Source organism: Pristis pectinata, chromosome 2 (genome assembly GCF_009764475.1).
Source record: "Pristis pectinata isolate sPriPec2 chromosome 2, sPriPec2.1.pri, whole genome shotgun sequence".
NCBI classification, from domain to species: domain Eukaryota; kingdom Metazoa; phylum Chordata; class Chondrichthyes; order Rhinopristiformes; family Pristidae; genus Pristis; species Pristis pectinata.
The window spans coordinates 3,133,770-3,159,946 of NC_067406.1; the positions used below are offsets into that span (position 1 = coordinate 3,133,770).

A 26,177-nucleotide genomic window follows, 5' to 3' on the forward strand; every position below is an offset into this window, starting at 1 on the left:
GAGAATGGGCAAGGAAATGGCAGATGAGATTCAATGTTGAGAAATGTGCAGTTGTACACCTTGGAAGTAGAAATAAGCGGGTAGATTATTATCTAGAAGGAGAGAAGATTGATAGTGCGGTAGTACAAAGGGACTTGGGGGTACTCGTACAAGATACCTTAAAAGTTAACCACCAGGTTGGATCGGTGGTTAAGAAAGCGAATGCTATGTTGGCATTCATCTCGAGAGGCATAGTGTATAAAAGTAAGGACGTGTTGATGAGGCTCTACGCGGCGCTAGTGAGGCCTCATTTGGAATACTGTGCGCAGTTTTGGGCCCCGCATCTTAGGAAGGATGTGCTGACGTTGGAGAGGGTTCAGAGGAGATTTACGAGAATGATTCCAGGAATGAAAGGGCTTAAGTATGATGAGCGTTTGTCGGCTCTTGGACTGTACTCGCTGGAGTACAGAAGGATGAGAGGGGACCTCGTAGCGACATTTAAAATGTTGACAGGTAAGGATAGAGTAGATGTGGCTAGGCTGTTTCCCTTGGTGGGCGTGTCCAGGACCAGAGGGCACAATCTTAGAATTAGAGGGTACAGTTTCAAGACAGAGATGAGGAGAAGTTTCTTTACCCAGAGGGTGGTGAAATTGTGGAACTCCTTGCCACGCACAGCAGTGGAGGCCAGATCAGTGGGGGTATTCAAGGAGGAGATAGACAGATATCTAAATAGTCAGGGTATCAAGGGATATGGGGATAAGGCTGGCAAATGGGATTAGAATAGTTTTTTTTTCTCTCTCTTTTTTCCCACCCCATTTCTTTTTCCCTTTTCCTTGGAGCAGACTCGATGGGCCGAATGGCCTGCTTCTGCTCCCTTATCTTGTGATCTTGTGAAAAGAATTGAGGGGAAATTAGGGGATTTGCTCTCCTACATTAATGCTTGTAAATGAAAGGAACATACTACCCAAGGAAATGGTAGAAGCAGCGGTCATAGACCCAATTTTAAAGAGGATCAAGTTGCAATGATTAAGGGGAATCGAAGGGAATTACTCTCAGCAGTGTAGAGGAACAGAGGGATCTTGGGGTCCACGTCCATAGATCCCTCAAGGCTGCCACGCAGATTGATAGGGTTGTTAAGAAAATGTATGGTGTGTTGGCCTTCATTAGTCGGGATATTGAGTTCAAGAGCCACCAGGTAATGTTGCAGCTCTATAAAACGCTGGTTAGACCACATTTGGGAGTATTGTGTTCAGTTCTGGTTGCCTCATTGTAGGAAGGATGTGGAAGCTTTAGAGAGGGTGCAGAGGAGATTTACCGGGATGCTGCCTAGTTTGGAGAGCATGTCTTATGAGGATAGGTTGAGTGAGCTAGGGCTTTTCTCGTTGGAGAGCAGGACAAGTGGTGAGTTGATAGAGGTGTACAAGATGATAAGAGGCATAGATCAAGTGGACAATCAAATACATTTTTCCCAGGGCAAGGTGATTGTAGGAAGGCAAGTTTTTTTTTACACAGGGAGTGGTGCGTGTGTGGAATGCACTGTCGGCAGAGGTCATGGGGGTAGATACATTAGGGACATTTAAGATACTCTTAGATAGCCACATTGAATGATAGAGAAATGGAGGGCTATGTGGGAGGGAAGGGTTAGATAGATCTTAGAGCAGGATAAAATGTCAGCACAACTTCATGGGCCGAAGGGCCTGTACTGTGCTGTAATGTTCTATGTTCAAAAGCCTTGGGTGTGGAACTAAATGTCCTTTTCATGAAACTGGTACAAGCACAACCATTAAGGCTGTTTGACCCAGTGTGGGCAATCAAGAGCTTTGATCTGGTATGGCTGTAGGGAGGGAGCAGAGTGTAATAATTATTTTGGCGAAGCAATAATTAGAACTACTGTGTATCCATAAAAGAACAGATGGGGATAAAGATGATGAAGATATCGTTACTAGTCACATGTACATCGAAACACACAGTGAAATGCATCTTTGTGTTGAGTGTTCTGGGGGCAGCCCGCAAGTGTCGCCACGCTTCTGCCGCCAACATAGAATGCCCACAACTTCCTAACCCATACGTCTTTGGAACGTGGGAGGAAACCAGAGCACCCGGAGGAAACCCACACAGACACGGGGAGAACGTACAAACTCCTTACAGACAGTGGCCGGAATTGTACCCGTAATTGTATGCTGTAATAGCGTCACGCTAACCACTACACTACCGTGCCTGCCCATGCATATGCAACAACAAACTCACATGGATGACCTTTCCACTGGACACAATGGCATGCAGCAGCATTTAAAAATGCATTCTTTACTATAGTTCAAAAAGCTATGGGCAGCTATGGCCAAATACCAAATAGTGGTTGGCTATGGAATGTCACCTGCAGTGATGGGGGGGGGTGTCTCGAAGTATATCCAGCCTTGGCCAGCATGTTACATGACAGCCTCAAAAAATCCACTTGAACCTGGCCTACAAATTTCCATTAGTTCTTCATTTACATACAAACGCCAATTGAAAGCCAGTCAGTACTTCATAAACCATAGAGGTTCATTTTACAGCCAACTGAGATGCATTGCCTCTCCAGATTGGTGTTGACCTGAAAAATACTAGCAGGATTGAGCACTGTTACTGTATAACATGGGAAAGGAATGATGTACAGTCCATACAGACCATTTCATTACAACAGTGCATTGAGGTAGTAAGACAAGATAAGATATCTTTATTAATCACATGTACATTGAAACACACAGTGAAATACATCTTTTGCGTAGATTGTTCTGGGGGCAGCCCACAAGTGTCACCACGTTTCCAGCGCCAACACAGCATGCCCACAACTTTCTAACCTGTACGTCTTTGGAATGTGGGAGGAAACTGGAGCACCCAGAGGAAACCCACGCAGACCTGGGAAGAACGTACAAACTCCTTACAGACAGTGGCCGGATTTGAACCCAAGTCACTGGCACTGTAAAGCGTTATGCTAACTGCTACACTAAATAACAGAATGCAGAATAAAGTGTCACAGTTACAGAGAAAGTGCAGTGCAGGCAGACAATAAGGTGCAAGGCCATAAAGAGGTAGATAGGAGGTCAAGAGGCCACATTAACGTATTAGGGAACCGTTCAACATCTTATAACTATCTCAAGTATAAGGGACGATGATACTTAAGGTCACCAGATTCAAACTGTGGAGCTTCAAAAGAGCCAAACTATTTTGCTTTTCCCCTAATAGGGGCTGAGGAAGGACGTATTGGTTTGGGGAAGTGAGAAGACGAAATTGTTGGAATTATGTTTTTAATGCTGGTTAATTAACCTCCAACAGGAGTGCCAAGAGCCTGTTCCAGGTATTTTTACTGCTCTAATTTATTCCAGATGACATTTCGACAGACAGACTGTTAATACACAGCATGGGGTTCTTTTTCCATTAGGAGAAAGAGAAAGAGAGGGGAATGGTGCCAAACTGAATGAAAAAGAATAGTACAGGGAGGCACAAGATCACCAGCAAAATATCTTTTTTTTTAATTGTTTACTCACACAGAAAAACATAACTATTCTTCCATTTTCAGTACGATCCATCTGATTGTCAGGTGAAGGCTGGACAATTGGTTTCATCATACCCTCGGGAAGTGTCCACCGTAGATAACATTTTGTTCATTTGATGCCATTGACTGGTTTCTATTCCCTGGACAGAGGTGGGCAAGAGCAGAATCTTCCAGAATACTCTTTCCCTTTTCAGCTCTGGCTTTCTTTTATCTGCATCAGGAGATTATTTGGTAGAGAGGGAGCAAGGGAAGAAATGTCTTGTAGTATGGGACAGTTTAAATGATGGTCTGTTCATGCCTGTCAATTTTGCTTTCAACTCCCTTCAGTATGCAGTGATGAGATTATTAGCTCTGGGAACTGAGCTGTGCAACATTTGTTCACACACATACCACCTTGTTTGGGCTACTGAACAATAATTAGGAACAGGAACCTAACAATTAACCCAACCCTATACATTGCATAATTACTGATCAACTTTTCTTTTTAATTTAATTGCAACGTGGCAACCTTCCAGATTCATCTAATTTAAATTATGACCTCATGGCAGCTGGCCAATGGTGTGTGACCTGAGGACACCACCCATCTGATATGTCCAATCAAAACTGCCCCACAATCATCCAAATTAAAAATTAAAAGTACTCACAGAAATGAGATGTCCGAAATGAACTTTGCACGGTTATGTTGGTGACAAAGGCCAAATAGAGCACATGGTAATGTTCTGTGTATTGTGGGTGGGGATTCGGAAATGCAATGACATATTCCCTCATTGACCATTCAGCCCTCGTGATATCTCCTGCCAATTAATCAGATCATGGGTGATCACTATCTAAACTCCATCTGCCCATGCTGCTTCGTATCCTTTAATATGCATACCTAACAAAAATATTTTATCATTTTTAATTAACAATAGCCTCAGCTTTTTTGAGAAAGATTTGACAAATCCAATGGAAAAGATATCAAATTTCAGTTTCAAAGTTTCCTTACTACAAAGTCATCTATCGAATCCTGGTCACAGTGTAGAAGTGTCTGTTACTTTGGTTTCCTTTTTATTTTATTTGGTATCCTTTTGTTCAAGAACAGCTACTTCCCTTCAACCATTTGGTTCTTAAACCAACTGGCAAAACCCTAATCACTACAGTTTAGCAACACTATGACCACTTTGCACTAAAATGGAATTTTTTCGTTCCAATTGTGTCTTCCTTATAAAGGTTGTGTATAATTTGTTTTTCTTGTGAATGCTGCTTATCTGATGCTATGTGCCTGTGATGCTGCTGCAAATAAGTTTTTCATTGCACCTGTGCACACATGGACTTGTGCATCTGACAATAAAACTTGACCTTGACTGACTCTATTGCAACTCAAAAATCCTTTGAAATTCAACAAGATCTGTGAAAGTTCCTGCTCTTGCTATTACCTGAGGCCTCCCAGCCTAGGAGGTGGTACTGCTCCTCAATGATCAGCCTTTGGCATTGTTCACCTGGTCAAGCTTAGATTTATCTTTGGAGACAAGAGACTGCAGATGCTGGAATCTGGAGCAAAAAACAAGCTGCTGGAGGAACTCAGTGGGTTAGGCAGCATCTGTGGTGGGAAATGGACAGTCGATGTTTTGCGTCGAGACCCTTAATGTAGACTTTAACTCTTTTTTCACAAAAGCTTTTCCAACTTTTCTTGCTGCCTTCTTCATGAACCACCTGCCTGCTACCCATGTCTAGTGTTACCAACTCTCAATGACTTCCTGGCGGTTATGACCTATAACTTCCTACCTACAACTGTCCTACCTAAGTAAACAGACTTTGCATCAACCCTATACCATCATCAAGAATTATTTTTAAAAATTCATTTGGAAAAAAAGTGCTTTTTTATTTTTACAAATCAAATTGAAAAAGAGCCTCAATGATATTTCTGTTGGACTGGTTTACTGCCAGGTTCAGAGTAATCCTAGATTGGTAACTCAACCACCTCCATTGCCTCTATTGCAGGCTCTCTTGTTCCTCATTTTCAGTTATGTGCCAGGCTGATATTTCTAGCGACAAGAGACACTTTCTAATCATTGCTCATTTCAGCACAGTGTTCTTATAATCTTTGCCAGTAACTGCAGTCACTTCAAAAGCAAAGGGCAATAGATGAAGATTATGCAAAGGTGAGAATAGAACATATAGCAGTCCTCAAATGGAATTAGAGTCATATAGCATGGAAACAGGCCATTCGGCCCACCAAATCCACAACAACCAGTGAGCACCGACCCTATCTTCCTGCACTTGGCCCACTGCCTTCACTGACGAGGTGATTCAAGTGAGCTCACACCACTCACAAAACTAAGCACTCAAAGCTCTCCAAAAAAATTTTAAAACATACAAATAGTGAATATTAGATAATGACGAAGATCTATGAAAGAGATCCTTTTCAAAATGTTGTCTCACATATCAATCCACATGTAAAATAGATTTTAGGAAATTTTATCAATAATCGTCACCTGCATTTCTATTTCAAAGTGCTTCATGCCAACTTTCATTCAATAAAGTTCACATGAACCACAAGGCAATATTGGGGTAGGCCTTCTAATCTAGGTCAAACGATCATTTTAAAAGAGCATCCCAAGAATAGAAGGAGAAGCTTACAGAGGGAATTCAGTCCACGAATGCAGGGCTGCCAGGACTCGAGGGCTGAGTTATAGAGAGAGATTGGGCAGGCTAGGACTTTATTCCTTGGAATGTAGGAAATTGAGGGGTGACCTTATAAAGGTGTATAAAATCATGAGGGGCATAGATAGGGTGAATGCACACATTCAGACTCAGCCAGCTCCATCACAGGCATAACCTTCCCCACCAGCGAGGACATCTTCAGGGCTCGGTGCCTCAAAAAGGCAACATCCATCACTAAGGACCCTCACCATCCAGGACATGCCTTCTTTTTTTTACTACAATCAGGGATGAGGTACAGGAGCATGAAAGCCCACACTCAACGATTCAGGAACGGCTTCTTCCCCTCTGCCATCAGATTTCTGAATGGTCCATGAACCTACGAACACTATCTCTTTTGCACTATTTATTTATTTTTGTAATTTACCAGGATGCTGCCTGGTTTGGAGAGTATGGATTATGAGGAGAGACTAAGGGAGCGAGGGCTTTACTCTTTGGAGAGAAGGAGGATGAGGGGAGACATGATAGAGGTGTACAAAATATTAAGAGGAATAGATAGAGTAGACAGCCAGCGCCTCTTTCCCAGGGCACCGATGCTCAATACAAGAGGACATGGCTTTAAAGTAATAGGTGGGAGGTTCAAGGGAGATATCAGAGGGAGGTTTTTCACCCAGAGAGTGGTTGGTGCATGGAATGCACTGCCTGGGGTAGTGGTGGAAGCAGGTACACTGGTCAAGTTCAAAGATTGTTAGATAAGCATATGGAGGAATTTAAAATAGGGGGATATGTGGGAGGAAGGGGTTAGATAGTCTTAAGCGAGGTTAAAGTTCAGCACAACATGGTGGGCCGAAGGGCCTGTATTGTGCTGTATTGTTCTGTGGTTTTGTTCTATGGTTCTATAATAATTTTACGTCTTTGCACCGTATTGCTGTCGCAAAACAACAAATTTCACATCATATAAGTTAGTGATAATCAATCTGATTCTGATTCTTTTTCCCAGGGAAAGGGAATCAAAGGCTAGAGGGCATAGGGTTAAGGTGAGAGGAGAAATATTTAAAAAGGGGCAAGTTCTTCATGCAGCAGGTGGTGCATATATAGAACGAGCTGCCAGAGCAAGTGGTTGAGGCAAAGTACAATAACAACATTTAAAAGCCACTTGGTCAGGTAGATGGATAGGAAAGGTTTAGAAAGACATGGATAAAATGCCGGCAAATGGGCCTAGCTTAGATGGATATCTTGGTCAGCAGGGACTATTTGCGCCGAGTGGCCTGTTTCCGTGCTGTATTGCTCCATGACTCTATAACCTTAAGTATTGGTATTGGTTTATTATTGTCACTTGTACCAAGGTACAGTGAAAAATTTGTCTTGCATACTGATCATACAGGTCAATTCATTACACAGTGCAGTTACATTGAGCTAGTACAGAATGCATTGATGTAGTACAGGTAAAAACAGTAACAGTACAGAGTAAAGTGTCACAGCTACAGAGATAGTGCGGTGCAATAAGGCGCAAGGTCACAATAAGGTAGATCGTGAGGTCATAGTCCATCTCATTATTTAAGGGAACTGTTCAATAGTCTTATCACAGTGGGGTAGAAGCTGTCCTTAAGTCTAGTGGTACATACTCTCAGGCTCTTGTATCTTCTACCCTATGGAAGAGGAGAAAAGAAAGAATATCCCGGGTGGGTGGCGTCTTTGATTATGCTGGCTGCTTCACCAAGACAATGAGAGGTAAAGAGTCCAAGGAGGGGAGGCTGGTGTCCGTGATGCGCTGGGCTGTGTCCACAACTCTCTGCAGTTTCTTGTGGTCCTGGGCAGAGCAGTTGCCGTACCAAGCTGTGATACATCCAGATAGGATGCTTTCTATGGTGCATCGGTAAAGGTTGGTGAGAGTCAAAGGGGACAAACCAAATTTCTTTAGCCTCCTGAGGAAGTAGAGGTGCTGGTGAGCTTTCTTAGCCGTGGCATCTGCATGATTTCACCATGCATCCATGCATCTGAAGCACATGGAAGTCCAGTTTAAGTGGTGGAAGGAGTGCACCAATTCCCAAACTACCCAACTGCCCCCAACCTATCAGGAACATCCTGTTCCCTCTGTTTTAGAATCTACAGGTCCATATTGGCCCATATTCACTGCAGAAGCCACAAATACCAAAGGGCTACCCAAAATGGAGCAGCAGAATTAATGGTGCCAGACTCTGGATGCTAGTCTGGTAACCTAAATTCTACTATACTGCCATACCTATTCAACTTGTTAGTAAGTGGTTAGTTTGTAAAACACCTTTTGCTCTGATAGTGCAATACATCCAACCTTTGAAAGAAGAGACAGGAAGTGGTGGGTGTCCCATGAGACAAGTACTCCATGTTAATAGCTTTAAGAGCTAATTGTTAACCCACTGAATATTACTATTTAATAGACTGCAGAAGAACAGGCATCAGATCACAAGAAAATTATTTTGCTTATGGAAGCCACTTTATCCACTCTAATGTTGGGAGAAAATAAAACTGCAGTAGTAGTGTAGGGAATCAGAATGTTTTAGCAATTCAAGAGGCTACTCAATCAAAGGCTATCCCATTTTAATCTACTCTCCTCATAGATTTTGTGTTCATCTACTCCCCCTTTTAAATACTTATGGGTTCTTTCCACCTTTTTAAATCAACACTTACCAAAATCAAAGCTTCTATTTCAAGCACCTTGTTAGCACTCACCTTAGTGTCCTCTGCACAACTGGAAACGATTCTAACTTACTTATCTCACTTTGTGTCTGGCTTCAAATCCACCATCTCGCTGACACCACAAACTCATATTCTGGGGATTCCACCAATTCCCACATGGTTGTTCTCAACCCCCTTCCCGCCAGAAAACAGCAAGAGTTCCCTTAGTCTTCACTTTTACCCCACCAGCCTCCGCATCCAACAAATCACCCTCCGCTGTTTCCACCAGCTCCAACATTATCTCATCCTCAGTCACATCTTCCCCTCTCCCCATTACCCTTTCTGCTTTCCCCAGGGCCCACTCTCTGTGACTCCCTGGTCTGCTCCTCCCTCCCCATCCACCTCTCCCTGCCCCCCAGCACTTTCCTCTGCAACTACAGGTATAACACTGTCCCTTCACTTCCTCCCTCAAGGTCACCCAGAGAGCTAAACAACCTTTCTAACTGGGGCAGAGGCTCACCTGCACCTCTTCCAACCTGGTCTACTGCATTTGATGCTCACAACCTGGCTGCCTCTACACTGGTGAAACCAAGCATAGTTTATGCAACCATTTTTCAGAGCATCGATGCTCTGTTCTCAATGGCCATCTTGAACTTCTAGTTGTACATCATTTTACCTCTGCTTCCTACTCCCATACTGACCTGTCTATCCTTCTCCGTCACTACCAAGAGGCCAAGTACAAACTGGAAGAACATTGAATTTTCTAATTTAAGGTAACCCACACCCCTGGTTTTACGCCCCCCGCCCCCCCCCCCCCCAACACACACACACACACACACACACACACACTCGCATCCACCTAGTTTTCTTCTCCCTTTGTTTACCTTCCCCAACCTCTCTCCCACCTGGCTCTATCTGCCATTCATCCCCTTCCCATCTAAGTCCACATCACCTACCAGCCTCTATCTCAACTCCTGCACCACCCCATCGTGCAGTTACATACTGGCAAGCTTTCCTGTTCCCTTAGTCCTCTCAACCCAAACTGTCACCTTACATCTTTTGCCTCCACAAATGATGCTCGAACCACTGAGTTCTTCCAGGCTGGTTATTGTTCCACATTCCAGCATCCTTTATCTTCATACTCTAATGTTTGGCAAGATTAGGTGCACAGAGTTAGGTGCATTAGGTCTCATCTCTGGAGTGAAACTTGCACCTCAGTCTTCCAAAAGCCACAAAGACTCTTCCCTATTAATGTCATGCTCTTTTATTTTGTGTATTGTCCACAGATTTTTTTTGTTGTGCTGCCTAAAGACTACTGATCATTTTCATGTCTCCAGAATGACTAACAGTTCCAATCCTTAATCCTGGTTATACTATGGTAACGACCATAAACAAGTCCATAAATCCCTGAAAGTGGCAACACAGATGGAGAAGGTCGTGAAGAAGTAATAGAGTCATTGAGTAATACAGCAAGAAAACAGGACCTTCGGCCCAACTCGTCCATGCCAACCAAGATGCCCATCTAAGCTAGTCCCATTTGCCCACGTTTGACCCATAGCCCTCTAAACCTTTCCTATCCATGTACCTGTCCAACTGTGTTTTAAATATTGTTAATGTACCTGCCTCAACCACTTCTTCTGGCAGCTCATTCCATATAGATGGATATTAGATATTTATTTATTAGTCACATGTACATCGAAACACACAGTGGAATGAGTCTTTTTATGTGATGGAGAATGTGCTGGAGACAGCCCACAAGTGTCACCACTCTTCCGTCGCCAACATAGCATGCCCACAGCTCCTAACCTGTATGTCCTTGGAATGTGGGAAGAAACCAGAGCACCTGGAGGAAACACACGCAGACACACGGGGAGAACGTACAAACTCCTTACAGGCAGCAGCAGGAATTGAACCCAGGTCTCTGGTGCTGTAATAGTGTCACGCTAACCGCTACACCTACTGTGCCGCCCACCATCTGTGTGAAAAAGTTGCCCCTCAAGTTCCTATTAAATCTTTCCCCTATCACCTTAAAAGTAACATGAGATGCTTGCACAGCCAATGAGATGTCATGTTTACAGGACACTGGTTAGGCCATAGCTGCAGTACTGTGTGCATTTCTGGTCACAGCACCATAGGATGAATGTGAGTACTGCAGCAGGTGCAGGGGAGGTTCACCAGGAAGTTGTCTGGGTTGGAGGACTTAAGTTATGGGGAGAGAGTGGATAGATTTTTTTTAACCTGGAGCAGAGGTGGAGAAGGAGTGACCTGAGATATACAAAATTAAATGGGAATAGATAGGGTAGATCTTTTTCCCATGGTGGGTGTGTCTAGGACAAGAGGGCATAGGTTTACGGTGAGAGGTAGGAGGTATAGAGGGGATCCGAGAAGGAATTTTTCCACACAGAATGTTTGGAATCTAGAATACACTGCCTGAGGAGGAGCCTGAGGGCACGTACCACCAGGCTTAAGGACACCTTCTATCCCACTATGATAAGACTATTGAACGGTTCCCTTATACGATGAGATGGACTATGACCTCACGATCTACCTTGTTGTGACCTTGCACCTTATTGCGCTGCACTTTCTCTGTAGCTGTGACACTTTACTCTGTACTGTTATTGTTTTTACCTGTACTACCTCAATGCACTCTGTACTAACTCAATGTAACTGCACTGTGTAATGAATTGACCTGTACGATCGGCATACAAGACAAGTTTTTCACTGTACCTCGGTACAAGTGACAATAATAAACCAATACCAATTTAAAGCAGCTTCTAGACAAGCATTTGAATCACAAAGGCTCAGAAAGCTATGGACAAAATGTAGGTAAATGGGATTAGTATGGGTGCAACAGTCAGCACCGACATGGTGATTCAAAGGGTCTGTTTCTGTGCTGTATGACTCTATGACTTCATTTACCCCAGCCAACTTACTATCCATGGTGCCATACTATAAGATAAGAGAGATTTCTTTATTAGTCACATGTACATTTGAAACACACAGTGAAATGCATCTTTGTGTCGAGTGTTCTGGGGGCAGCCTGCAAGTGTCGCCATGCTTCCAGCACCAACATAGCATGCCCACAACTTCCTAACCCGTACGTCTTTGGAATGTGGGAGGAAACCGGAGCACCCGGAGGAAACCCACGCAGACACAGGGAGAACGTACAAACTCCTTACAGACAGCGGCCGGAATTGAACCTGGGTTGCCAGCGCTGTAATAGCGTTACGCGACCCGCTACACTACGGTGCCTGTGTGATTGAATCTGATTCAAGCATCTCATATGGCACATTATTAGATGCTCATTTTAACAAAACATCCACAGCACTTCCCTCAAAAAGACAAAAATCTATGCCAACTGTCCTTAGTCAACCCGTGGCTTTCTAACAGTAACTATTCGAACCAATAATTATAGGCTCATATGTAGGGCACTGACAAGTTTACCCATTCACCATGTCAGAGCAACAAGTCTCACCTTGAAATATAAACATTGTCTTGGCAGCTTGCCAGCCCTCTAGTAAAACAGACAAAAAAACCTGGATCTCTTATTTCACTTGCCAAGGTAAGGAGCCAGATTTAGCAGCATAAACACCAGCATCCCAGAGCCAATATAAAAGCTCAAACACTAACGATTCTCCTGCAAGTCAGAGGATGGTAACCCAGAACAATGCAAATGTGTGAATGCATTATGTTCAACCAATTATGTAATGATGATCTAGGACGCCCTTTTATTAAGAAAAAGCTATATTGTTGCAATGCACGTATGTGGAAAGAGATTACACTAGTGAGTTACAGTTCAAGGAATTGAAAGGGAATAAAATGGATGGTTGAATCTATGATTCATACGAACTTAAATTAGAGCCTGCTCTGCTATTCAGTAAGATATAGATGAACTGAAACCTTACATGTTAATTTTTAGGATGTGGGCACAGCATTTGTTGCCTATGCCTAGTTATTTTCGAGAGGGTGGCCTTGAGTGAAAGTACTCGAACGGTGGTGTTGGTGATGGAAGTGCAAATGAAGACCCAAGTTAGGACGGTGTGCAACTTGGATAGCAACCTGCAAAAAGGGATGTTCCAATGTGCTTGCTGCCCTTGTGCTTGCTGGTGGAAGCAACAGGTTTGAAAAGTGCTGTGGGACTAGCCTGGGTGAGTAAATGCAGTGAATGTAAATGGTGCACACAGCAGGCACTCAGTGCCAGCTATGGAGGAACAAACATGGGTGATAGATAACATAGAACATAGAACATTACAGCACAGTACAGGCCCTTCGGCCCATGATGTTGTGCCAACATTTTATCCTGCTCTAAGATCAATCTAACTCTTCCCTCCCACATAGCCCTCCATTTCTCTATCATTCATGTGCCTATCTAAGAGTCTCTTAAATGTCCCTAATGTACCTGCCCCTACAACCTCTGTTGGCACTGCATTCCACACACCCACCACTCTCTGTGTGAAAAAAAAACTTACCTCTGACATCCCCCCCATACCTTCCTCCAGTCACCTTAAAATAATGTCCCCTCGTGTTAGCCATTTTCACCCTGGAAAAAAGTCTCTGATTGTTCACTCAATTTATGCCTCTTATCATCTTGTACACCCCTATCATTTCACCTCTCATTCTCCTTCTCTCCAAAGAGAAAAGCCCTAGCTCACTCAACCTATCCTCATAAGACATGCTCTCCAATCCAGGCAGCATCCTGGTAAATCTCCTCTGCACCCTCTCTAAAGCTTCCACATCCTTCCTATAATGAGGCGACCAGAACTGAACACAATACTCCAAGTGTTATAATATAATATATAATGTTAAATATACAAGATAAGGTATCATCAATCAAGTGACTTTGTCCTGGATCATGTTGAGCTCTGAGTGTTGTTGGAGTTGTAGTCATTGAGGCAAGTGGAGAGTATTCCACACTTCTTATTTGTACCTTGGAGATAGTGGAAAGGCTTTGGGGCATCAGAACTAGTGTCACTCACTACAGGGTACACGGCCTCTGACCAGGTTTCGTAAATATAATATGTATGTGCCTGGTCTATTGGTATTGGTTTATTATTGTTACTCGTACTGAGGTACAGTGGAAAACTTGTCTTACAAACCGATCGTACAGGTCAATTCATTACACAGTGCAGTTACATTGAGTTAGTACAGAGTGCATTGATGTAGTACAGGTAAAAACAATAACAGTACAGAGTAAAGTGTCACAGCTACAGAGAAAGTGCAGCGCAATAAGGTGCAAGGTCACAACAAGGTAGATCGTGGGGTCAGAGTCCATCTCACTGTATAAGGGAAACGTTCAATAGTCTTATCGCAGTGGGGTAGAAGCTGTCCTTAAGCCTTTGATGAGGTCTAGACCCCAGTGGTCCTACTGAAACCCAAAAGAGATATCAATTGGCAGCTTATTGATAAGCAAGTGTTAATTTATGGCACTGTTGATGGCACCTTCCATGATGATGAGATTAGTCCGACTGGGCAGTAGTTTGCTGGATTGGATTTTCCTGACATTGTGAACAGGACATAATATTCTACGTAGATACCATTGTTATAACTGTAGTGCAACAGCTTGGATTTTGGCACATATAGCTATGCAGTACAAGTCTTCATTACTACAACTGAGATGTCACCTGATTCAGCAGCCTTTCTCTGTATCCAGTCTGCTTTATGATATCACGTGGAGTGAATCAAAGTGAGTGAATACTTGTTTCTGTGATGGTGGAGATCTCATGTAGATATCAAGATGAATCATTCATTCGGCACTACCGTTAAACAAGAGTGGGAGTGCCTCGTCTTTTATATTCATGCTGGGTCCCACCATCATTGAGGACAAAGTTGTTCTGGGAGCCTACTCCAGCCATCAGCTGTTTAACTGTCCACCACAACCAGATGAGGTGGGACTGCAGGGGTTTGATTTGATCCATCAGCTTCAAGTTCTGTCTATTAGATGTTGTTTAACGCGCACGTTGTCCTGTATTGCAGCTTCACCAGAGTGGCAACTGATTTGTAGGCACAGCTGCCGCTGAGAAAGGACATATCTAGCATACTCCTCACTGAAGCAGTGTTCATCCCCTGGTTTGAGAGCAATGGAAGAGCAAGGGATAAACTGGCCATAAGATTGCCAATTATGGTGGTATATATTTCAGCTGCTGCTGAGGGTCCACAGTTACTCATGAACACACATGTTAGCCAGGTCTGTTCAAGAGGAAGAAAGAAGCTTACCTGAGGTTTAGAAAGCATGGATCAGACAGGGCTCTGGAGAGTTACAAGGTAGCCAGGACGGAGCTTAAGAATGGACTTAGGAAAGCTAGAAGGGGGCATGAGAAGTCCTTGGCGAGTAGGATCAAGGAAAACCCCAAGGCGTTCTACACGTATGTGAGGAATAGGAGGATGACTAGAGTGAGGGTAGAATCAGGGATAAAAGAGGAAACATGTGCCTGGAGTCGGAAGAAGTAGGGGAGGTCCTTAATGAATACTTTGCTTCAGTATTCACCAGAGAGAGAAACTTTGGCGTTTGTGAGGATGGCGTACGACAGACTGATATGCTAGGGCATGTCGACGTGAGGAAATAGGTTGTGCTGGAACTATTGAAAAATATTAGGATAGATAAGTCACCGGATACCAAGGAACATAAGGACTTATTTAAAGCTAATCTATTGCCTTTAATTGACCATGTTAAACAATTATTTACTAAATGGTCCCCACTGTCTTTATCATTGGTAGGCCGAATTAATGCGGTTAAGATGAATATTTTACCAAAATTTTTATATTTATTTCAAGCAATTCCAACTTTCATCCGAAATCTTTTTTTGACACTATTGATTCTAAAATTCTTTCATATATTTGGCAGAATAAAAACCCAAGGTTAAGAAATATTTACAAAAACTAAAAAAAGATGGTGGTATGGCCCTAACTTTAGATTATATTATTGGGCAATTAATATCAGATATTTAATTTTTTGGATACAAGATTCAGATGTAATTCAATGTCCCAAATGGGAACACCTTGAGCACCAATCAGTTCTTGGATTTTCATTAGTTTCTATTTTAGGAGCTTCACTCCCTTTTGCACTTACCAAATTAACTAAACATATGATTAACCCAATTGTTAAACATACAATATGAATATGGTTTCAATTTCATAAATTTTTTGGATTGAATAAATTTAACTTGTCAAGTCCCATTTAATCTAATTTTTTCTTTCATCCATCCAGAGTTGACTCAGCTTTCTCTACATAGAAAAGGAAGGGAATAGTATGTTTTTGTAATTTATTCATTGATAACTGTTTTTCATCTTTTGAACAACTGTCTAACAAATACAATTTGTCTAGATCACACTTTTTTCGATATTTGCAGATTAGAAATTTTTTAAAAGCTACTATACCCTCTTTTCCGACACCTTACAAAACTCAAATTACAGAAAAAATTTTAGGTTTTAATCCTTATCAGAAGGGCTTGATAGCAATAACCTATTATGAAAATACGTCCAGAATCACTGGACAAAATTGAATGGGAAAGCAAACTCCAGACATCTTTACCTACAGAGACATGTAAGAAAATTCTTCATTTAGTTAATACATCTTCAACGTGTGCCAGACACTCTTTGATACAGTTTAAGGTAGTTCACAGGACCCATATGTCAAAAGATAAGCTAGCCCATTTTTATCACCATATAAATCCTATATGTGACAGATGTGGCTTCTTTGACACATATGTTTTGGTCCTGTCCCCTTTTGGAAAAATATTGGAAAGACATTTTTAACATTATTTCAAATGTATTAAATATTGATTTACAACCTCACCCTATCACTGCAATTTTTGGATTACCAAGGATAGAGTCTGGCCATTTATCTGCTTCCGCTAACCGTATGATTGCCTTTGTTACACTAATGGCCAAACGATCCATTTTACTTAAATGGAAGGATCCAATACCCCCTACTACTTTTCAATGGTTCTCTCAAACTATATCATGTTTAAACTTGGAAAAAATTAGGAGTGGTACTGTTGATCCTTCGCTTAAATTTGAGTAAGTTTGGAGTCCATTTATTCAATATTTTCACATGATATAGATCCCCTTTCAATAACTTTCCAATTTAGAGGAACGGAGTTGACGACATAATATTGCTCTGTTTCCACTGAGAAATTTCAGTCCAGTCTTTCTTTTCTTTTTTTTTTGAAATTTTTCTGTTTAGTTTAGTTTGGTTTGATATATTGTTTATAATTTTTCTTATTGATTTGGGGATTATTTATATTCATTTACTAAGAGATCGTGGGATCTACAGATTTTTTAAATATTTTATTGATCTTTATGATTATCTAGGCCATGATTGTTCTCCTAATCTCTTTGTATTACATGTACAAACATTGATGTTATATATTAATCTGTATTAATTTGAAAACTAATAAAAAGATTGAAAAAGAAAGTAACCGGGGCTAGACAGGATATATCCAAGGTTATTACGGGAAACAAGGGAAGAGATTGCTGCACCTTTGGCCACGATCTTTGCGTCCTCACTGGCCACAGGAGTAGTGCCGGATGATTGGAGGGTGGCAAATGTTGTTCCTTTGTTTAAGAAAGGGAGTAGGGATAACCCTGGGAATTACAGACCAGTGAGTCTTACTTCAGTGGTGGGCAAATTACTGGAGAAGATTCGTAGAGACAGGATTTATGAGCATTTAGAGAAGCATAGGCTGATTAGGGACAGTTAGCATGGCTTTGTGAGGGACAGGTCGTGAGGGGCCTCATGAGCCTGATCGAATTCTTTGAGGATGTGACAAAGCACATTGATGAAGGTAGAGCAGTGGATGTGGTGTACATGGATTTTAGTAAGGTGTTTGATAAGGTTCCTCATGAAGGCTTATTCAAAAAGTCAGGAGGCATGGGATCCAGGGAAACTTGGCTGTGTGGATTCAGAATTGGCTCGCAAATTCAGATTACAACAGAATATTGATAGAATGCAGAGCTGGGCTGAGAAGTGGCAGATGGGAGTTCAAACCAGATAAGTGTGAAGTGATACACTTTGGGAGATCAAATTTGAAGGCAGAATACAAGGTTAATGGCAGTGTGAAGGAACAGAGGGATCTTGGGGGTCCACGTCCACAGATCCTTCAAGGTTGCCACGCAGGTCGATAGGGTTGTTAAGAAGGCGTATGATGTGTTGGCCTTCATTAGGTGGGGTATTGAGTTCAAGAGCCGTGAGGTGATGTTGCAGCTCTATAGAACTCTGGTCAGAACACACTTGGAGTATTGTGTTCCATTCTGGTTGCCTCATTACGGGAAGGATGTGGAAGCTTTAGAGAGGGTACAGAGGAGATTTACCAGGATGTTGCCTGGATTGGAGAGCATGTCTTATGAGGATAGGTTGAGCGAGCTAGGGCTTTTCTCTTTGGAGAGAAGGAGAATGAGAGGTGACTTGATAGAGGTGTACACAATGATAAGAGGCATAGATCAAGTGGACAGTCAGAGACTTTTTCCCAGTGTGATAATGGCTAACATGAGGGGACATAATCTTAAGGTGATTGGAGGAAGGTATAAAGGGGATGTCAGGGGTAAGTTTTTTTTTTACACAGAGAATGGATGGTGCGTGTAACGCACTGCCTGCAGAGGTTGTGGGGGCAGATATATTAGGGATATTTAAGAGATTCTTAGATAGACACATGAATGATAGAAAATCAGGGGGCTATGGGGGAGGGCCGGGGAGGGGAGGGTTAGATAGATCTTAGAGCAGGATAAAATGTCGGCACAACATTATGGGCCGAAGGGCCTGTACTGTGCTGTAGTGTTCTATGTTCTATCCCATTGATCGCAAGTGCTTTGTCACACAATACGATGGTGGGTGTCCTTGGTGTGAAGACAGGACTTTGTTTCACAAGGATTGAACTGTGATCAATTGAACAGTGTACCAGTCCAATTACAGACAAAGCTACCTGCCACAGGGAGATTGGCAAGGACAAGGACAACAGTCAAGTAGGTTTATCCCTCATGTTGGTTTGCTGACTACCTGCTGCAAGTGCTTCAGGTCAAAGCTAGTTTGGCCAGTGGTTGTGCTATCAATTAACCATTCTTGGTGATGAATTGAATTCCCCCAACCAGAGTACATTTTGTGTCCATATAACCTTTAGTGCTTCTTCCAAGGACACATATTCATTCACCAGCTGAGGGAGGACTTAGGTGGTAATTAGAGTCATAGAGTTGTACAGCACAGCAACAGGCCCTTCAGCCAACCATATCCACGTCGATCTTTTAAGAATACAAGAAATAGGAGCAGGAAACAACAATCTGGACCGTCAAGCCTGCTCCAGCAGAACCAGAACCAGAATTCAGAACCACCTACCTGCCTTTTCCCCATAACCCTTAATTCCCTTACTATGCAAAAACCTATCTAAATGTGTCTTAAATAGCCTCTACTGCTTCCCTGGGCAAAGAATTCCACAGATTCACTACTCTCTGGGAAAAGCAGTTTTCACTCAACTTTGTCCTAAATCTATTCCCCCGAATCTTGAAGCTATGTCCCCTGGTTCTAGTCTCCCCTACCAGTGGAAACAACCTTCCTGCCTGTCTTATCTATCCCTTACATAAATTTATATGTTTCTATAAGGTCCCCTCTCATTCTTCTGAATTCCAGTGAGTATAATCCCAGGCGATGCAATCTCTCCTCATAGGCTAAGCCCCTCATCTCTGGAATCAACCTGGTGAACCTCCTCTGCACCGCCTCCAAAGCCAGTATATCTTTCCTCAAGTAAGAAGACCAGAACTGCACGCAGTACTCCAGGTGCGACCTCACCAGTGCCCTGTACAGTTGCAGCATAACCTCCCTGCTCTTAAATTCAATCCCTCCAACAATGAAGGCCAACATTCCATTTGCCTTCTTGATAACCTGTTGCACCTGCAAATCAACATTTTGCAATTCATGCACAAGCACTCCCAAGCCCCTCTGCACAACAGCATGCTGCAATCTTTCACCATTTAAATAATAATCTGATCTTCTATTTTTCCTTCCAAAGTGGATGACCTTGCATTTACCAACATTGTACTCCATCTGCCAGACCCTTGCCCACTCACTTAACCTATCTATGCATCTCTGAAAACTCTCCGCATCCTCTGCACAATTTGCTTTTCCACTCAATTTAGTGTCACCAGCAAACTTAGATCTACACTAAATTGATTTACTCATCTACACTAATCCCATTTGTCCACACAAGGTGCATGTCATTCTGTGCCTTGCCTATTAAAGTGCCCATCTAAATATTTCTTTGCGATTGCACCTAATTCCGCCAACTTGGTATTGGTATATTATTGTCACTTGTACCGAAGTACAGTGAAAAGCTTGTCTTACAAACCAATCGTACAGGTCAATTCGTTACGGTGCAGTTACATTGAGTTAGTACAGAGTGCATTGATGTAGTACAGGTAAAAACAGTAACAGTACAGAGTAAAGTGTCACAGCTACAGAGAAAGTGCAGTGCAATAAGGTGCAAGGTCACAACAAGGTAGATCATGAGGTCATAGTCCATCTCACTGTATAAGGGAACTGTTCAATAGTCTTATCACAGTGGGGTAGAAGCTGTCCTTAAGTCTGGTGGTACGTGCCCTCAGGCTCTGGTATCTTCTACCCGATGGAAGGGGAGAGAAGAGAGAATGTCCCTGGTGGGTGGGGTCTTTGATTATGCTGGCTGCTTCACCAAGACAACAAGACGTAAAGACAGAGTCCAAGGAGGGGAGGCTGGTGTCCGTGATGCGCTGGGCTGGGTCCACAACTCTCTGCAGTTTCTTGTGGTCCTGGGCAGAGCAGTTGCCATACCAAGCAGTGAAACATCCAGATAGGATGCTTTCTATGGCAGTGAGTTCCAAATATCAACCACTCTGTGCAAAAGGTTTTCCCCTCTGATCCCCAGTCAGGGAGGGTTATTTGTCAGTGTTTAACCAATACAGCGAAACCATTGCACCTCGGTTGGATACTTAGGAGTTCCAGGACCACTTCCATCCACCTGCTGCTGAGAAAGGACATACTTTGCGGAAGTGACGAAAGAGTCTGGCCTTTTATCTGTTAGGGATGCATCTTCATGTAGCTCAACCTTCCACCCGAACCCTTTTACCCTAGATTTCCCTGTCCAAAAATTAATCCTGACCTTGAATAGACATAACCGAGGAGTCACAGCATGATATAATAGAGAATTGCAAAGTTTTCACACTGCAAGTATTAAACAGAACTTAAAACCACACACTGCATAGAATACCTCAGTGACAAACAGAGTCCGAGGATCAATGATATCCAGGAAATGTCTGAAACGCCCAGAGAAAGTAGACTGAAAGAAAAAGGGAAAACACAAATCAGAAACAAACATTCACAAAAAAAGAGATAAAAGCATAATCCACATAAGCTGGTAACAAAAAAAAATGTTTTGCTTGCATATGGAAAAATGCAAGTGTGTGTTGCAGCTGAAATCTTAATAAACAACATAATTCAGTTAGCATTTGCATTTATATAACATAAAATTGTCCCAGGGCACTTTATACAATCGAAAACATGGTGAGGAAGATATGAGTTGATTAAAGGACAGGAGAGATGCAGCAAGACTCAGGGGCTGAGAGAATTCCAGGTATAAGGATGTAAACTCTGGGGCATTGCCACCAATGGTGGATTTGGAAATCAGGGAAAAATAAATCTATAAATTGAAATGGAAGACACGGAATGTAGGGTGGAGGCAAGGCCATAATGGAATTTCAAAATAAGAATGTTTTCAAGTCAAAATAGAGAAAATGTCATCCAGACAAATCATACATACCAAAAGGTTATGGAATTAAGATTCCAATGAGGTTAAGAAAGTAGTATAGGGGTAAATATAAGATATCTTTATTAGTCACATGTACGTCGAAACACACAGTGAAATGCATCTTTTGCGTAGAGTGTTCTGGGGGCAGCCCGCAAGTGTCGCCACGCTTCTGGCGCCAATGTAGCACGCCCACAACTTCCTAACCTGTACGTCTTTGGAATGTGGGAGGATAGAGGGATACAGTACAGAAAGAGGGCATCTGCCCACAAAATCAACGCCGACCATAAACTACTGATTTGCACTAATCCTACATTAATCTGATTTTTTTTATTCTCCCCACATTCTCATCAATACCCCCAAATTCTACCACTCTCCTCCACGCTAGGGGTAATTCACAGTGGCAAATTAACCTACCAACCCAGATGAGGAACAAAACCAGAGCACCCAGGGGAAACCCACGTGGTCACAGGGGCTGTCGTGCAGACTCCACACAGACAGGACTCAAGTCCCTTGAACCCGTGTCTGTGGTACTGTGAGACAGCTGCTCAACTGTGCTGCCCTTTAGTGGTACACTGGGCAAGGTGCTCGATATCCAGCCAGAGATTAAACAGTGCGATCAGCTGGATAAGGGTGCATGTAAGAGAGGCAAAGAGCTGTAAATCTGGATTTCTACAGCACCTCACCCGACATCCAAGTGCTTCACACCCCGACATCCAAGTGCTTCACACCCAAAATATACTCCCAGAAGTGTTACACGAAGGAAATTTCAAAAGTAATTTGTGCACAAACAACAGCAAGACAAATTGGTATTGGTATTGCTCTATTATTGTCACTTGTACCGAGGTACAGTGAAAAGCTTGTCTTGCATACCGATCGTACAGGTCAATTCATTACAGTACAGTTACATTGAGTTAGTACAGAGTGCATTGATGTAGTACAGGTAAAAACAATTCCAATAAAAAAATTTCCAACAGGTAAAAATATTCCAATGAAAGGTTAAGGACCCGATGTATTAAATGTTTTTGTCTCTCCATGGATACCAGCTGACCTGCTCAGTATCTCCAGCATTTTCTGAGTTAATAATTTGATAAACAAGATAAATAATGGCCAGCACACAGAAGAGATCTACTCTGCCCTGCTTCACGTACCACAGGCTCAAGGACAGCTTCTACCCCGCTGTTTTAAGACTATTAAATGTTCCCCTAGTACAATAAGTTGGACCCCTGACCTCACAATCTACCCCGTCATGGCCTTGCACCTTATTGTCTGCCTGCACTGTGCTTTCTCTGTAACTGTAACACTTTACTCTGGATCAACACACACAAAAAGTGCTGGAGGAACTCAGCAGGTCAGGTAGCACTTATGGAGGGGAATGGACAGTCGAGATTTTGGGTTGAGACCCTTCATCTGGATAAAAATAGAGGGGAGATAGTCAAAGTGTAAAAAGGAAGAGAGAACGGGTGGAGCAAGAGCTGGCAGGTGATAAGTGGATCCAAGTGGGGTGGGGGGGGGGGGGTGATAGAGAGATGAGGGAGGGGAGAGTGGGAGTAGCGCCAGAAGCTGGGAGGTGATAGGTGGATGTGATAGGGCTGAAGATAATGGAACCTGATAGGAGAGGAAGGTGGAGCATGGAATAAAAGGAGGGAGGTGGGGAGGGCAGAGGGGAGTAGTGGGAGAGAGGAAACCGGTGGGAGGTGTGTGTGGGTGATGGGCAGATGGAGTGTGGGGAGAAGGAGAATGAGACATGGTGAAGGGGGCCAGGTGGATCAGGGGCAGAGAGGAAAGGGTTGTGGTGCCTGCCTGACTGGATGTTGGTGATGGTTGTCTCCAGACTAAGCACAGATGTTTTACGCAGGTGACAGACCATTAGTCTCCAACCCTTGAGCCACAAATCAACCTGAGCAATTCAACTCAGCCACAGTCGGTCACTTAAGTCTGCTTAATTTATTTTTGGCAACATTCTGCCAAGGCTGCGTGACAGGGCTAATTAAGTTGTCAATGAGCTTGTTTAGAAACCAGTCAGTGCACCACTGCAATACACGACAAAAAAACAAGGTTGAATAGACAGAACCTATTGAACAACTTGAATTGCCACATAGTCTGAAGTGAACAGAGTTTGAATCCAATATTCAACCCTGCATTTTATTGAAATATCAGTAACCTTTGACAATTGGTCAGGCCCAAGTAACCAAGACTGAATGAATGGAGGAGTTGATTAGAGCAGCAGTCAAGAACACAAGAAAACAGGAGCAGGAGTAGGCCACTCAGCCCCTCAAGCCTACCCTGTCATTTAATATGATCATGGCCAATCTATGCTGACCTCAACTCCTGTTCCAGTTCCCCATATCCCTCAACTCGTCGCTCTTTGAAATGTTTATCTGTCTCCACCTTTAGTAAGACATAAGAGCAGAATTAGGCCATTCGGCCCATCGAGTCTGCTTGAGTTCAATCACGGCTGATTTATTTTTCCCTCTCAACCCCATTCTCCTGCCTTCTCCCCATAACCTTTGACACCCTTACTAATCAATAACTTATCAACCTCCGCTTTAAATACACCCAATGACTTGGTCTCCACAGCCATCTGCGGCGATGAATTCCACAAATTCATGACCCTCTGGCTAAAGAAATTCCTCCTCATAAATCTATTTAACGACCTAGCCTCCATCATCCTCATGGGCAGAGAATTCCAGAGATTCACTACCCCAAGAGAAGAAATTTCTACGCACCTCAGTTTTAAATGACTGGCCCCTAATTTTGTAGCTATGTCCCTTTGTTCATGACTCTCCCACTCGTGGAATCATCTCAATATCTGCCTCAGCAAGCCCCATTAGGATCTTATATGTTTCATTAAGATCACCCCTCATTCTTCTAAACTCCAATGAACACAAACCCAAACTGTCTAGCCTTTCATGATAGAACAACTCTCTCATCCCAGGAATTAGCCTGGTGGTTCAGGAAGGGGAAGTTGGGAGAACACACACCAGTCCTCATTGAGGGGTTAGCAGTGGAAAGGGTGAGCAGCTTCAAGTTCCTGGGTGTTAACATCTCAAAGGATCTATCCCGGGCCCAGCACATTGATGCAATCACAAAGAAGGCACGCCAGCTGCTCTACTTCATTAGGAGTTTGAGGAGATTCGGTATGTCACCAAAGACTCTAGCAAATTTTGATAGATGTACAGTGGAGAGCATTCTGACTGATTGCATCACTGCCTGGTACAGAGGCTCCATTGTGCAAGATCGAAAGAGGCTGCAGGGGGTTGTAGACTCAGCCAGCTCCATCACAGGCACAATCCTCCCAACCATCGAGGACACCTTAAAGAGGCGGTGCCTCAGGAAGGCGGCACCCATCATTAAGGACCCTCACCATCCAGGACACGCCCTCTTCTCGTTACTACCATCGGGGAGGAGGTATAGGAGCCTGAAGACCCACACTCAATGTTTCAGGAACAGTTTCTTCCTCTCCGCCATCAGATTTCTGAACAGTCCCTGAATTCTACCTTGTTATTCCTCTTTTGCATTATTTTATTTATTTTTGGTAACAAAGTAATTTTTATGTCTTACACTGTACTGCTGCTGCAAAACAACAAATTTCACAATATATGTCATCGATAATAAACTGGATTCTGATTCTCCTTTGGACGGCTTGCAATGCTACTATATCTTTTTCTAGGTAAGGAATCTGGCATGGTCTTGTTCCTATTATATTCCAACATGTCTCTGCCTGAACAAAAGATGTTGAGCTGATTCAAGGGATAAATGAATTCTCAAAAGCACAAGAGACCACTGAACCTGTCAACTTATCCCCATCAGTTAGTACACAGGTCGAGAATGTTAAACTGTTCTTCGTCTCACTCCTGCTTTTGACATCAAAACAATTTCTGATCCATTTCTTCTCCCTGGTATTTTAAACAAGACCCTTTTGGCATAGTCAAAAAGATTTTATTTGTATACTGTAGCAAAACAGTTTCATCTATAGTGCCTTTTGTGGCTGTACCACTTCATATCACTGCAGATCTTCAAGTTGCAGTCCACTTCTTTCCAGGATCTCAGAATCTCAGTATCAGCTCTGAATATATCTGACAACTGAGCATCCACAACTCTGTACTTGTTGTTTATAGGTTTAAATAGCTATTTTCCACACACATTCCATTTTTTCTAGGTTCAGTTTAAATTCAACCTGCATTACGGAATTCCAAATATTCACAACCCCTAGTGTTAGTGTCCCCTGAGGTGACTTGTCAGAACCAAAGGGAGTGAGACAGAAATTCATCCTTATTCAATTATGCTGAAAGGCACTTTAATAGCAGTTGCACATTGTACTTGGGAGTGTTCAGTGTGAGAGATAGAAGGCAAATTTACCTCAACACTCCCTACTTCCAGACCAGAGTTAGGGGGAAAAACAGCCTCTCAGCAACTTCCCTTTAGAGCCTTTTTTAAATTCTCTCATACAGTTTTAAAGCATTTTTCAAGATAGTAATAATTTGTTTCATGGTATTCAATAATGACTGAATACTGTATATATTCCATTAGTTTTATTAGGTAGTATTAGGATGAATATTTGATGAAAAGAATTATAGCAAGTGTATGTAAAGCAATACGATATGGGT

The 26,177-nt window shown here is 42.7% G+C and overlaps 1 protein-coding gene across 2 annotated transcripts in view; it reads right to left on the reverse strand.

Moving 5' to 3' along the window:
- The window catches only part of LOC127582954 (sideroflexin-5-like), a 236,129-nt gene that overhangs the window by 205,837 nt on the left and 4,115 nt on the right, over window positions 1–26,177 (reverse strand). For both annotated transcript variants that reach the window (XM_052038623.1, XM_052038615.1), the window contains exon 2: window positions 21,034–21,102. In XM_052038623.1, the coding sequence (XP_051894583.1) occupies window positions 21,034–21,102 (69 nt within the window). The remainder of the gene's footprint in view (window positions 1–21,033; window positions 21,103–26,177) is intronic.